Raw genomic sequence first — 16339 nt, forward strand, 5'->3', positions numbered from 1 at the left:
TTAACGTCTGTCATCAACCCTCACTGACAGAACTCTCAGGGAAGTTTGCATAATCGTACGTTTCTTGATTCTTCTCACAGTTCTTTCCTTCAATGCATAGCCTTGAATATTCTACCCGATTCACTCCATATCATCTAATCCCAATACTCACTTCCTTAACCATGTCTGCTTTTTCAACTCCTCACTCCCTATCTTCCCCCCAAGCAGAAAATTCAATCCTGTTTGGCCAGGGACACCATGCCACCCATAATGACCATTTGCACCCTTTGACACATCTGCAGCTGGGTTGTTCTCTCTTATTTCTCACACTCAGAACACCCACTGGTCTCTGGATGTTATCACCTGGGAGTACTCAGGACTACAGCTGTGCCGTGTTGACCTTCTCTCCTTATGCTTCGCATACAAATGACCACACAGGCCTCCTATCCAGCACCTGACACCCCATAGGCATGTAAGCCAGCTCAACCATTTGCTTTCAAGCCCTCCTTCCTCTGCTGGTCCCAGAGACAGACTAAATGCCCCCTTCCTCTTGGCTGTTGTTATACAACTCTCAGCTAGCATAGAGGCGTGTTCAATTCCACACAGCCCTCTCACTCTCCCACTTTCTAGCCTTTACCTTGGCTTTCCTCCTTAGTCAATGGCTTTCTCTTAAAGCCTCTTACTCCCTCACATACTGTATCTACAGTATTCTTAAAAATCTGTATGTAGCGTATGAAAGGTAAAAATTGTTTATTATAACTCTGATTATGTTACAGGTAAAAATATATTCAGACCTTAATATTTTCAAGAAGCTTCCCAAACCAGAGGATCACTAATATTGAGCTGTTGTACATTTAAGTCAATAGCTATAAAAATAAAATTAACCTTCACTGGATACACCACATCGCTCATTTTATGCCAACAAACAGCTGATGAATATAATAAAATACATTTAAAATAAATTTGCATGTTCTCAACTACCTGTCCTAAGTTCTTTTTTGACCATTTCGGAATTGCACTGAGCTAAAAGTGAACACAGAATATTAAATTCTCCTAACCATACCGAACACTACAGAATATACTTAGTGAGGATAGCCCAACATTGTTTGCATCATTTTTGGTTTACAAATGAAAGAAAATGTTTATGTTATGGATACAACCTAAGAGATCTGCAGTCTTCTTCTTATCTACAGTATTCTGACAAATGGTTCATCTTGATCTCTTTTGCATATTCAAATTTGTAAGAAAGGGTAAAGTTGTTTCACAAAACAGCCAAATACCCAAAGATTTCTAGGAATATGTGATGCACAAAATTGTGGCTTGACAACTAAGTTACACAGTATATGGACTTATTTTGACTCTAGCTTTTAATCAGATCTGTGTATATTTTGTATTAAGTATGTATATAGCTCTATATTTATATGTTTATGAGTAGGAGTTCATATTCATAAACATAGGATATGTACTTTTTGTGGTCTTCCCATCTCAAACTAGGAGTTTCATAGTTTATTGGTTTCTGCTATTATGTGCTGATAATATTTTAATTAGGCTAAGTTTAAGAGTTATATTGTGTGTTAAAAGTACTTCTGAAAGGAACTGCAAGCTATATTATAAGATGAATGAATATAATCATTATTTTATCAATATTTTATATAAATATGTATCAATATCAATATCGCATGCCCAATAAATAATCCCTGATCAGTATTTGTACCTCCTCCGAGTGTACGCCTCCTTCTGCATTTGTATTTTACATATATACATCCTATAGATTATTGCAGATGTGTAAAGCATGAAAATGCTAAATCGGATTAGTTAATTGCTTAACATAAAAAATAACCGTTTCTCTAAAATGGCCCTTAAGTTTTGAACAGTTTAATATAAAAAATAAAATACCCGTTAAAAATGGTCTCATTGGCATGTTTCAGCGAGAGAATTGCTTCCACATCGATTCCGCATCCATCGACACCTACAGTAAGTCAGCAATCAGCCATTGTAATGAGCTACGAGCAACACGGGCGGCTTTGATGCGTCCCCAGAGGACCCCCTCTCGCCCACGCTGTCGGTGCGGTTCTGGATGAGGGTGGTAGGGTGACCCACAGAAGCCACCGCAAAGTTGAGGTTGTCATTGATAGCCCGGCGAGCAGCACGGCACGGCTTCGTGGTCTTGGATGAACTCCTAACGCTGGAGCCATTCGCTGGGCGCTGGCACATCAGGAAAGCACGGAAACATCTGGAGAACTGAGACAGAAGGCAGAAACACGATCAAATCGGAAGATGTGAAAATCTTCAATTCATGATACATAGGAGTGGAGCAGATGACTTGGTGATTCTTACGCTTATTTGTCCATTCTTTTCCGATATTCCTTTGACTTTCTGCACTTTGTTTTATTGAATCAATCCGGTTTTTACTTTTACTTTTAGAGAAGTAATAATGTGGAGCAATTATTACTGTAATTAGAATTTCAGTCACTCGTTTAAAAACTCCCAAGACTAAATTCATACCACGGGGATGTTTTTAATTTTTGAAAAACCAAAAAAAAAACCTTGCAAATTAAAATCCACATTGCTTGGAAATTAATTTGAGAACAAAGCTCATAAAAAGGGAAATGCAAAATTATTCAAATCATTCTAGCATGTTCTATTAGTGGCTGATGTTCCTCTTCCTCTATACTACAAGTAGAGCCTGTATCTTTCAGATGTTTTTCCTCCCTTTTTGACAGACTGGAGCTTTAATGCTAATTATTTGTTAATCTCTCTAATAGGATTAAATGCTCGACTAATTACATCTCAGATACATACTGTATAAGGTTATGTAAATTTTTATTGCAGGACCGTTGCTTAGCCTAGTACTTTAATAATTGTAAAGATATTTGTCGGGAAGCTGAATGAATTGTTACAATTCTTTGATTTTCAATGTTTTGTCCACTTTAATCAAAGATGTTACATCGTGAAACTGTTTTCATGTTTGTACTGGAAATAGTCCATGTAGACACCATTAAGACTTACAGTGATTTTCTAAATTATTTTCAAGTTTATAAGGCTTATATAGTATATACTTTTTATCCGAAACTTACAGATGTGGTAACACAATGAATTCAAAAATGGTAACCTGAAGAAGGCTTCACGGCCGAAACGTTGTGTTCTCTTTCTCCCTTTTTTTCAGCATGGAATAAACCTATTACTTGTTCCTTTGCAACCTACGCATGCTGACGCAGCTCCCCACCTGAACTATCTTTAGTCAGCACAGAATGTGTCAATCAACCTAAAGAAGCCAAATGCTCCCTATGGGCCCTGAGTTCCCATCATCCCTCATATTGTACATGGATGTCAATGAGTATTTTTAGACAGACTTTAATCTTTTAAGAGTTATCAGTGCAAAGTCGATATGCGGCAGGAGACAACCACAAGTTCAGATGACATTTTCCATATTAAGACTTACTGTACGTTCACATGCTTAAGTCTTACTGAGAAAAGCGTCAGTTTTTATTTAGTGCTTATGAACCATACAATAGCAGAAGTGTGCTAGAGTGCTCAAAAAGAAGGACAGGAAAAAGTGGATGCATTTACCTACTTTTGGGTTATGATTTATGCTTGAAAAACACTAAAAACACATTTCAATGCAATTAATTGCCTGCTTTAAACGTTGCTGCATACTCTGGTTATTTGGGGAGCATGATGGTGAAAAGTTACATGTACATTTTCTCATGTAGTTACATTCAAATTTTTAAACTTTAAATGTCATTCAAGTACAAGTGAGTACCAGTTGAAATCACCCCGGGAGACCTAAGTGGGCTTTTATCAGCTTTGTATTTTTTAGTACAAATCTCTGCATCTTGTGTGCCAGTGACACCAAAAAGGTGTGAGGAGGGTCACTGTACATACGTTAGACTTGCTCCGGTTATCATTCGGCTCACACTAATGGAACTCTGATGTATTCTGACAAATCTTTGCACATCAGGAAGGAATACAGCCAACAAACACAACAAGACTAAACGCTGAGCTACCAGTACTTCCTTTAATGACATCATGCCCATCCATCCATTTTCTAACTCCTTTGTCCACACAGGTTTCAGGGCAGACGGAGCCTATCCTGTCAAGCAAATGGGCGTAAAGCAGGGCACACCCCAGACAGGATGCCATCACGGGGCACACATAGACACAGGCACTCACAGGCGCACACCAGGGGCAATGTTCCCAGAAGCCTATTTACTTAACAACATATCTTTGGACTGTGGGAGGAATCCAGATGAAACCTACAAGAATATGGGGAGAACATGCTCCACATAGCACACATGCAGCAGATTAGAACATGGAAGATAAAAGATTGCTTAAATTCAGATGTTAGTAAGTGACAAAATGTAATCAACTCCCAAGAGTCCATTCTTACAATACAGCTTCATGATATTAGGTAATTATTAACATGAGTTTGGTTTGGATTTAATATGGAAAGTAGTTTGTATATTTTATATGTTCATGACGATGACTTAGTTAATTGAACCCCAGCTACTCCTGCTCCTTATGTTAAGGTTTCTTTCACTGACTGACTGGGTAAATTACATTTACACCACAAATCAATGGAAGTCCATGTAGCCCAAAGATCTCCTCACTTACACACCAAAATCTGTATTTTACCAATTAATGAGGAGGTATTTTAATGAACAATTATTAGGAAAATGTTTTAATGATTTAATGCACACACTAGTCTAACAAAACTACCTACCTAGTCTGTAATAGGTAGAATTAATATTTTTGTTAAGCATCAAAAAGAGAAATAATATTCAATGACATGCATTGCTAAGTTTGCCAGTAAAGTCTGACCAATGTGGATTGGAGTTCAGACCACGGAGGAGACCTGAAACCACTATAACCTGTCAATGGGATAATTTGGTAGATACAGTAGACCACTATCTTCCTGAACTACTGTTTTTGAGGAGAGTGGATTAACTCCCTGAACTTTTTCAATTGCTGTTTATTAAGATTATTTCTTATGTCTCGGCTTGGGTTGATGCAGTTTTCCTCAAGAAAACGTAGTGTACTTAGTATACTGTTGATGTGGAAGGTACACTTATAGTATACTACATTTTTCCAAGGAATGCCAAAGTAACAGTGATAAGTGTATCAAAAACTCCTTAACTCTTTTAGATTTTAGCTTTTCATATTTCTTTAAATGTCTTAACAGTTTTAGAACAATATAAAAAAACGTTATGATTAGTATGCTGCATTAATATAATTAGTAAATAACATTACTTTCATTATTATAATCAATGGAAATGATTGATTATTAACAAGAATGGGTTTAAATACCATATACTTTTTCACAGCCAATATCTGGTAGTGACATGTACAGTATTTTGATTTTCAGAACTTTTCATTTCTTAAATACTGTAGCAGCTCTTGGGAACTGGCAAGGAACAAAACAAACAGAGCACTTCAATTTATATTAATCCAAAACAACACAAGGCAGAAACGAAGGTCATTGTTACTGGCCGTGACTGGGAAGTTCCCTTGATATCTGCCCCATTTCGGCCAAGCTGTAAATGGCTGTTTGGTGTAAGATTAGCGAGCATTAATGCTGTCGAGCATTAATGCTGTCGAGCATGAAGCAACTGTATTTCCCTGTTCAACTTGAGCAGTAAAACATTACAGTGGGCTAGCTCTAAGCTGATTACAGCAATATGTCTATAGGTAAATGTTAAATATTTACATTTTAGGAGCCTTTCATAAGTTTGTGGCATTAGAAGAGTTTTGATCAGACAGAATATGTTTACGTTTTTGGAATTAAACCACAGAGTGAACGGGAAACAATCCAGACCGCAATTATAGTTTTGCTAAGAATTCATATTGTAGATTAAAAAAATGATATTTGGAGTGCTTTATAGATTAATGCTCAAGCAGCCCCACAAGCTACTTTTCAAGACTTCATCATTACATTTCTTTAACTTTGCACTCTGAATAACAATCAAAGAAGAAATGAATACATTAAGTGTGGCATTTTTAAAATTATTTCCTTTGTCAAAAGGCTGCAATGTGTAAAGATTAAAACCAAATTCCAAAAAATCATATATGATGTTTGAAGCCTAACAGTTCAAAATGAAACAACCAACGTTGACGAGATCAATCAATTTCTGATAAGCGTGTTCGTGAGACATGAAGCTGCTTAAAGGTTATTATATGTATTTGGACAATGGTATTGGCTATTTCTCAATTTTTTAAGTTATCCAAGAGCTTAGTAAAATAACTCTAAATTTGGTATGTATTAAAATTAAAAGTGACCTGACAAAAGAGAACCAAAAACAACTGTACAGTGACATGATAAAAATATATTTGTGCTACTTATCAAAACTGATAATGGATGTATGATACTGATATTAAACATGTCATTGCTGAAACACTAATATGTGATGTGCTGGGAATCATTTCTATTTTCCTAGATATTTGCTACTGCATTTTGGTATCCAAACAAACAGAGTGAAAACATTCTCAAAAACTTTTTGTTTCATAGCACCTGGTACTTCAAATGCATTTCAGTTTTCTGCTTAAGTTCATGAGCATGTAGAGCTCAGTGCTGCTTATTATCCTTCTGCAGAACTGTCAGAGGTTTGCTGCTGAATCTCCAGTGAGGTGCCCTGAACTTTGACTTGGTCACCTCAGGTTTTTCCCATGGGTAACCATTTAGAGTCAATGGACTAAACCATGAGGATTGGAGCCTTTCCTGTTTTGTTTTGAGTTCAGGTTTTCAAATGATTTTCTAAACATTGCCAACATCATCAACAAAGTACCCAGGGTTTATGAACAGCCTACAATGGCATGTATAATGCCCCAGATGACCCAAACAAAAATAAAACCAAATCCTTTACAGATTCTATTAGGTGAGCATCAATGATACATTTTACATAAATATTTATTTTCCATGCTCAGTAAAGGGTTTAAGGAATCCTGCTGACAATTAATTTGACACTCTTACAAGTTCTTCTGTGCTAATAGAATCTTTCTGTTCTAAATTTTCAGACCACGAGAACTTCATGTCAGGATTAATGAGCTATAAAGTTTAGTTGGAAGATAATTAGCATACAATATAAGCGAACTGAATAACAATAAATTGCACCTGATGGGAGTGCAAGGTCTCTTTCCATGCACACCAATTATCCAGGAGCAGGTGTTTCACGGTCTCTGAACATTGCCTGACTACCATCATTTTACTCTGTCTTAGGTTTAGAGTCACCAGGGGTACTTGGAGTGAGAAACTGCCTGCAGCACAGCTTTTGAAATTTCTTTCTTTCGTCTGATTGTTTAATCATATTTTTAACCACACCTGCTGCCTATTTGATTTGTAAAAGTTGACAAGTCTCTTTGATGAAAAAGCATTGTAGTTTTCCTGGAACATCAGGAAGATGATTATCCTGAATCGCCAATATAAATTTTCTCTCCCCATAGCACAGCTTTTCTGGCTATGAGCTGTACAGCACTTGTATCCATTAACAGTTTACATCAGAGCTAATTGAAATCTTTCAGAGGTACCATACAAAAAAATATGTTAGCTGTACAAATCAAGATTAAAATACAATGTCAAACCAAACAGAATCTACTAATTCTCTGGACACATGTCTTGAAGGCTGATGCCTGCTCTTTAGTTTTAAGTGACCAGAACAACTTTGTGCTGTTCATGCACTAATCTCCTGCTACTAGTATCTGTCCATCTTGTCCTGCACCTCCTCCCTCTCTCTACCCTTTCTCCATTCTTGCACTCCTGCTCCCAGAGCTCATTCACTCGCCACCCTACCCCTCAGTGGTAGAATGAACTACCCACAGACCTCAGAACTGCTCCCAGCGTATCCTTACAGGGGTCCTAGAATGTATTTGTCATGCCCTGTACACCTAGAGGGCGCTCTACTTCTGTCCTGTTCCTAGTTCCCTGTGATTATTCATGTCTTTCTGGCGTGTCTTGTTGTGTAGCCTATTTGCTGTACGTCCTGTGTCTGCTCTGCTCCTGGCTCAGCATTGAGGGTACGAATGTAGCGAGACCCGCCTATCACCAGGTCACCCCACGTCCGTGGCCTGAGGGCATAGGTTTCTTTACCGACATCGTCCGACCCCCTCAGCCTGGGCTAACCTCCGTGTTGCCCCTTTAACCGCTACAGATAGGGTCTCTACTCCTCACCTAGTCATTCCACGGCATGCCCTTTCCGACATCCGTGACAGTATTGGGCAATTGTAACAACTGCCAATTACGGACAAGGTATATTGGTAATAGCACCTGCTCACTGTGAACAAGGTTTCCATACCTACAGGGTGAGCACATTTCTGCACTTTATTTTATACCACAATTGTTCCCGTATTTACACTTGCCGTAATGTTGCCTAGAATAAGAACATCTGCTGATGTACAATGTCATTACATTAAATCTTGAATAAACTTTTCAAGCACCCTGTAACCGAGTTAATATGGACATATAGGTATGAATCAGCACGGGGATCAAAGATTGATAAAGAATACTGATACCTTTTCTTCTTTTTATAAAGGAAAGCGATTCATTCGAATCCCTGACACTTTTCTTGGAACCAAACAATGGAAATATTTTTCAAAGATCCTTTTTGACTATTTTAACGTCCCACTCCATAATTTAAGAAAAAAGCAACACTTCATATTTGTGTTTCCATTTGAATGGCAGCCATTTTAAAATTTTGTCTACATCCTAATTTTGCCTGCATCTTGGATTTCACCTACTGTGACAGTTACTTAAGCAGAACCATAATAATGGTTTGAAAGCCTTTGGGGATAAGAGTTGTGCTCTTTACAGTTATAAGCAATTTTCTGTCTTTTGTTTCAGGGAAGATGCAATGTTTTCACGAGCGTTTGGAGGAGCACTGGCTTGCTGTGCGACACTTTGGATTGTCTTTAAGCACTTGTTTTCTATTAGCAATATTTAACCTAGCAAAGCAATTAAGTCCCTACAGAGATAAACTGCAATTACCACTAATTGCAACCACATAGTTGAGGGCACTTACTATTAGCTCTAAGAGAATTTGAATTGTGGCATACAGAATGTAATGAACAGCATGCAAAATGGATTCACACAGTGATGACATTTTTTTTGTGAAACAAAAAATGTCCTTTTTTTTTTACTCACCCCTGTCCTCTAGGCCCCTTCCTGAGGCCCAGCCTTGTGTCTTCTTCTCTTCATAGTGGGACAATGCTACTTGTATCTGTACAGCATTTTTAGTCTTCAACTCGCCTCAACTCACAATTACCATAGTACGGGCTGGGAGGAATTGAAGACTGAAAATGACATACAGGATTATATATTTCCGACGGCCATTAGAATAAAACCTAATTCCTGAAAGTTTTATTGATCTAGGAGCTTAAATAGCTCCTAGAATGATCTTACTGACACAAACAAAAACACTGGAGTGCAAAATTCACATGTATATTCCAATATATAGACTACAGAAGAAATGAGAGCACTGATGATTTTAAGCTGGTATTAAGAGTACAGCAAGAAACCGAAGTGGCGTTGTACAAACATTCTTTAAGGTCTGAATGTATGTTTCATACAGTATAGCATCATTGATAAAACCCAGCAAGAACTTTGCCTACATTATGAGGTTCATATGTTTTAACTCAGCACAAGCCTGAAAAAATAAGTACTCTGTTTTCATTTATTTCAGATATATAAGCACAATTTATTGCATAAGAAAAAGGAATAATTAAATCTGTGTCACTACCACTGGCTGAAAAGTAAAATACTGTATATTCTGTCCTTTAAGTTTTGTTTAGCAAAGATAAATAATATTGCCAACTTCCTGGATACCAACAGGACTTTAGGGGGTTCCTCCTTGTACAGTCAGGAAAAATCAGATAAAAAATGCATCCCTTCACTGTCTTTTTGACATAATCAGGCCATGGATAGGTAAAGAGGAGAGTGTCTGGTCTCTCTACCATTCTTTAGCAGATTATTAAATTGCAGCATGCATTGTATTTGAGCATTTAGTGTTGATTTAGGAAAACTAGCATGCCATTCTGCTGTAATTTAATATATTCGTATCCTAAATGATTTCTTCTGATGGTGTAGGAAATGGCAGATACTGTATCAGCATCTTTCTGTGTGCCTGTTTCTTGACCAAACTAGAAAGGAAAAGCAAAAAGCAGAAGCCTATGATTACAAGTTTGAATATTTGTAAATTAAAATGTACAAATACATTTTTGTGTTGAAATTTAACATCATTTTGCAGCTGTTTGTTTTTTTATCATGGTGTTTCTGGACATGACTGTGCTTTAGGCTCAGAGAAAATTTGTTTTGATTTCAAATTGGCATCCATTTGGCATCTTTACAAAGATATCCTCTTTGAAGGAATATGAAAGAGTGAATTGAAATTGAAATTGAAATTGAAATGTGCCCAGCAGCACAAGTAACTGCATTTTCAATTAATTAGTTTCATTTCAATTGATGTTCATTTTACATAATATGTACTGCATGTCAATGAGGTTACACACAACTATTCATGAGATTTTGGTTGGACAAATTTCAGTTATTTCTTCTTCCATATTTACTTTTTAGATGTATTTTTCCTCTACCTCTGCATACATCTCTCACCTTTTAACCAGCAATCTCAGGACTTTAAAAAATCAATGCCTTGTGGGAAATTAATTAACACACATTTTTTTATTACCAAGAGCATCATGGTCACACCAGCATCCGGCATGCCAATAATTAGAGACAAGAAGATTGATCAGGTTTGTTCTCATTTCAAATGGGATATTCACATCCATCATGAGATTCCTATTGTATCCTGTTGTATGTCACATTTCCTTGTGACAGGCAAGATTAATGGATGAACTGTGCATGATGAATGGTCAAGGAAATCCATCAGATGATGTATACATGTTTCTACTTCAGTGGTGCGCAGTGTTTTGTGATTACAGTACATGGAGACACTCCTTGTCATTATTATAAAATAGATTCACCAAACTATATATATCCCCATGTGTCATCACGTTTTTACAACTGCCACTCCCTCCATGTCCTGTAAAATTAAGAAACGAATCAGAGATGTCTTGGTTATACAGTATGTACCAAATACAGCAGATAAGACTTACAAAGGTATCTGAAAATAAGAAAATTAAATTTACAGTATATCATTTTTTTACATTTGTAGCACTAGCACTCTGTTAATTTCTTTCTAGATTTGGAATGTTTTAAGTTGACGTACATTTATACACACTTTCAAAATTCAGACATAATTATGGAGGGTCAAATTTGTTTTTTCATTTCCTCTCTCTTATTCTTTCCTTTCCAAATGAAATAAAAGGGAGCAGGAGTTATGCATATTGTTTTCATGTCTATCCATTTTTTGTTAGATGATTCTGCAGAGCTGTAGCCTATAACGTAGAATGTGATTGGCAGGATGAGACATTCTGTGAGATCGTGTGTGCATGAAATATGGCAAGTTTAACTGTGTCCTAAAATACTTATAAACATTAGCTAGTGTCATCTGGAGACAGTTCAACTCTTGCAAGGAAAGATTAAAAGTAATGTAGCTGGCATATAAGCTGAAGAAGAACAATTGCACATGCTAATTAAATAATAATAATGGGCAAAATGGTATCCTGGTGATTAGCTGTGATGTCCTCCATCTCTGGGAGTCCAGGGTTTGACACTGGCTATGCGAAACTTGCTTGTGTGCCCCCTGCTGGCTAGTTTCAACGGGCTGTTCTGAATCATCCCATTCTCTGCGGACCTTTGGTGAACCAGGGTCACTTTTGGACTCAACTAAACTGAGATATTTCAAGACAATCTTTTCTATTTAATTTTCCATAAAGATAAAGTCTATATTTGTGACTATGAGAGAACACACAGGGAAAGCAGTATGTAATAAATGTACTGTACAAATTCAAGTGGGTAGCTGCGTCAGCATGCATAGGCTCCGAAGGAACAAGCAAAGGTTTATTCCATGCTGAAAAGAGAAGAGACACAAAGTTTCAGCTGTGGGCCTTTCTTCAGGTGACATATGAAGAAGGTCCATAGCTGAAACTTTGTGTCTCTCTTGTTTTCAGCATGGAATAAACCTGTACTTGTTGTTTTACTGTATATACATGTTAGATGAGTTGTGCCTACTGTAGATGAAGGATTATGTGAGAACTGAATTTTCTCTTTCTCCACTGGTTCCCTGTGCATGCTTTCACACTTTATAAGCAATCGCATTCTGAAATCATTCACATGAAACTACTGACTGACAGAAAGAAAGAATGACAGACAAATGTAGGCTATAGAAGTATGAGTGTTTTCTAATAAGTTAATATTTAACTATCCAAAAATTAGGGAAACTTTTAGCTTCTGGGTGAATGAAGTGAGAAAATGCAAAAATGAAAAAAATAAAAAAAATCTACGATTGTCCATAAATTGAAGCTTGTTTAATTGTTGCTCCAAGCAGTGATTAAAAGTATAACCTCTCACAATGTTTTTCTCCTGTTGTTCCATTTCCAAGAGCATTATAAGGAAAAGACAGTTATAATAAAGTTAAGGAACATCACCAATGCACAAGATTTTAATCTTACACATCTATTCAAAAGAAATGTTAATGTCCTAAATCTGCAGTATCTAAATGTAAATACATTTTGATTATCTATGATGGTTTCTCAATTAAATAACAGGGCTCTGATGATAAATCAAGTTATCTTGAATCTAATGATCAATCTAATCATTATTAAAGTTTCATTTAATGCCAAAGATGATCAAGCTCCAGGATAATTACTCCACATGCAAGGATTTTCCACAAATTTGGTGCTAAAATTATTTGTACTTAGTAATTAGTATTTGTAATTAGTTTTACCTGCACACTAGCTGTCAAATTAATATATCAACAGTGAAACCCACAGCATCTATAGTATATACAATAAAACATATGGGCTATGACAAATCATGCATTTTAATTCTATTTTACTTTGTATTTATTTTTAGACATTTTAAATAGCTTTTTTATTAAAATTATTTGTGTCCTGTATATATGAATAGTCATAAAAAGTATAATGTACAGTATATTTCTTTTTATAATTATTTCATATGTATTTATAATATAATAAGAAAGAATAATAAAGGAAAGGTATATATTTCCCCAGAACTACTGTACTACACATGTTTAAATAGGAAATAAATGAACAAATAACACGTTTTGTTATAACGGACATATCATATTACACACCTGGAACTCAGACTTCAAACATTTTCCATGGAATCAACAGTGTCTCTTGTCTCTTTGTATATATTGTGTGTTTTTGTACAAAGAAAGAAGTGTCATGTCATGTCACAGTTTTATGCTGTGGACATCATATAAAAAATAAATCATATAATAAAAATAAATATAAACACAGTAATAACATATAACAATAAAAACAATTTGGAAGGAAAGGTATAAGAATATGGTCAGGTTCTGAAGTCTTTGAATATTTGCAGATTAGAAGAGCTAATTGCTGTCACCAAAGTCATTTTTCATGTCCTGGAGGATGCCTTTGGTGTCAGTTTTATAAAGTTCTACTATGCCCCTCAGCAGCTGTCTGTATTTTCCCTGTCAGTCATGCTCTTTTTGTTTCCATTAATAACTACAGGAGCACAAATCTGATGGAGACTGCTTCACATTTTTGATAGTAAAACATAGCATGAAACACCATAGGAGAATACAGGTTCCATCAAAAACATTTTTATCTCCAAGACTCCTTGACACTGCAGAAACTCTATTTAGTTGTGTTCATTTTTGTACCATGTGTGACATTTCAGTTGAATAAAACCTGGCTAAAACCTAGACAAAAGGAAGCTACTGTACATATTTTTTTTCTAAAAGAACACAAAGAAAAGAAAACTAAAGGAGGGAAAAGTTTTATTAATTAAAAAGGCTTTTCATAACCCAAGAGATCATGTTCATCATGATCATCAAAATACATTGTGCCCAATCAATATCGGTTCATCGTTGCACATTTCCTCTAGCCATTTGTAGAATGGCTACTGGGTGTTAGCGGCAATTTTAGCAACCTAAAACCTTTCCCAAGAATTCAGTTCTTCAATTCAGAAGTCCGACTGATACAGTACCTTGAAAGTTTATTTTATCTTATTTAAATAGTTTCTTATCCCATATGACTTAAGAGCACCAGTCACTCACCTGCTTGTTCAAGAATATATATATGATAGGGTTGAAAACTGTGCTGGACTTTGCGAGAAGGGATGGGATGATGCTGGCCTCTGGAGTCACAAGGCCAGACTTCCCGAAAGTGGCCAGGAGGGCGACAGTCCCATAGGGCAGCCAGCACAGGAGGAAGCAAATCACCATGGCTAGCACCATGAAGAGAATGCGCTGCTCCCGGGAACGCCCCACAACGGTGTTGACGACACTGACCTTTGAGACAAAACGCAGGAAGCGTTTGTTAAGCACCCTTAACTAAAAATAGAGATTAAGAAACTGATGCTGCCTTTAAGTACAGTCAGTCCTTTTCCTCTGCCATATCAATATCAAGTTCAAGTTCATTTGTCATTCCAGCCATATACAAGTATACAGAGGGGCGAGATATCGTTCTCCAGGTCTACGGTGCCAATACAGACAAGGCACTGACAAAACAATGCTATAGATAGACAACGTAAACACAGACATTTCTGACAGGGTACAGGGTACATAAAGTGCAATATGCACAGTGCAATTTACTTTACAGGATTGTGCAAAGAATTGTGCAAAGAATACATCAGACAGTATGCCTGCCATTAGGCAAAAAAAGAACTAAGTTTCCAGATTTGGAGTACATGTAGGTGCAATAGGTACCAGGAGCTTGTTGAAGAGCCTGACCGCCTGTGGAAAAAAAATATATCAATCATATCGAGGGAACCAAAACACTGAAGGATGGTGCTGACACGCATGGGGAAAAAATAAGAACAACTTTATTTTGGAACGACTCCAAAATAAAGAATGTTTGCTCACTAACTCCGAAGTTGAAGATAGGTTTTTCAGAATGCTAACCACAGACTGACGTTTTCAAGGCAGCTCTCTAACTGACAAATGCCTCACTTGTTGCCAACACAACTGGTGACATTTGAGCACATACAACAGTGAGAAATACCAACAGTGTGAGCTGTCACTCATTTTACTGTTTCAATAGATGGTGCAATATGAATTCTTTTGTATGTGTAAATATGATATGATAGGTTTTTTTAAAAAAGTCATCTGCATCATGAATTCTGCTTCTTGAAAAAAAGGCATTTTTTAAACAAATTGTGTTTATAACCTATTGCTGTCCTTTCTAAACTGATCATTAGCAAAAAATATAATGTCCTTGCTCTTGTAATTTAAATGCCTTATTCAGCTACCAATGGCTTGAAATTATTATCCATTACCCTATTATCAAAATGTCAGTGGTAAAAATATCAATAAACTGTTAATATTCCAAAATGGTTTGCACTAAAAAGAATTATTAACTGTAGTTAAAATAATATTGTCATAGCCTGATCAATTTTATTTTTTAATGTTTCGATCTGGAAGGACAACTGAATGAAATTATATACAGTATAACATGTCGAGCTGTCAGCACTGGCAGATGCATCATAAAATACCTTCTAAATGGCACAGAAGCACCATTTCAACCTGCTGCCTAAGGCAATAAGCATGCTAGTGTTTCTACAAAATGAAGTCAGTATTGTAATGTGAAGCTTGACAAGTTGTATAAGGTTTCTTAACACCTTTAGTTTCACTGATCAGTACTGACTCCTCTCGGCTAAAGTACTGTGTAGTAAGTCTTCCTGGCCATGTACAGTATCTGTATCTGACAAGAAACACAACTTAATGCTTATAATTTCAACCACACTTATATAACTTATATAAATATAACTTGGAATCAAATACTAACATGGTATTGTTCAATTACAATTATTATTGTAATTACAAAGACACTATTTATCCTATTTTATACACTACACTATACACATGCAATTTTTAACTTTACCAGGTAATTGTAAATAATTGCATATGTGTAATTATACAGTAAGCAAATAATATATCAAATACCATAATTATGATGTACAATATTCCCATCTTCCCATATTCTAAGCGCTATATCCAATACAGGGTCATGGGAAAGCTGGAGCCTGTCCCAGCCAGCGACAAGCACAAGGCTGGATACACCCTAGAAAGGATGCCAGTCCATCCCAGGGCACATACTGACAGACACACACGCACTCACACCAGGGCCAATTTTCCCAGAACTCAGCATGATTTTGGACTGTGGGAGGAAACTGGAGCACCCAGAAAAAATACACATGAACACTTAAAAAACATAGAGTAGCAGATACAATAATCCACATAAATAGCACCCCAGGACTTGAACCCAG

The 16339-nt window shown here is 36.5% G+C and overlaps 1 protein-coding gene across 1 annotated transcript in view; it reads right to left on the bottom strand.

Moving 5' to 3' along the window:
* Positions 1–1965: 1965 nt before the first annotated feature.
* The window catches only part of tmtopsb (teleost multiple tissue opsin b), a 36211-nt gene continuing 21837 nt past the window's right edge, over positions 1966–16339 (bottom strand). Inside the window, exons 3-4 of the mRNA XM_088913435.1 lie at positions 14130–14363; positions 1966–2220 (exon numbers count right to left, since the gene is read on the bottom strand). Of these exons, the coding sequence (XP_088769561.1) occupies positions 1966–2220; positions 14130–14363 (489 nt within the window). The remainder of the gene's footprint in view (positions 2221–14129; positions 14364–16339) is intronic.

This window comes from Atractosteus spatula, chromosome 4, assembly GCF_055471065.1.
Source record: "Atractosteus spatula isolate fAtrSpa1 chromosome 4, fAtrSpa1.hap1, whole genome shotgun sequence".
Lineage (NCBI taxonomy): Eukaryota > Metazoa > Chordata > Actinopteri > Semionotiformes > Lepisosteidae > Atractosteus > Atractosteus spatula.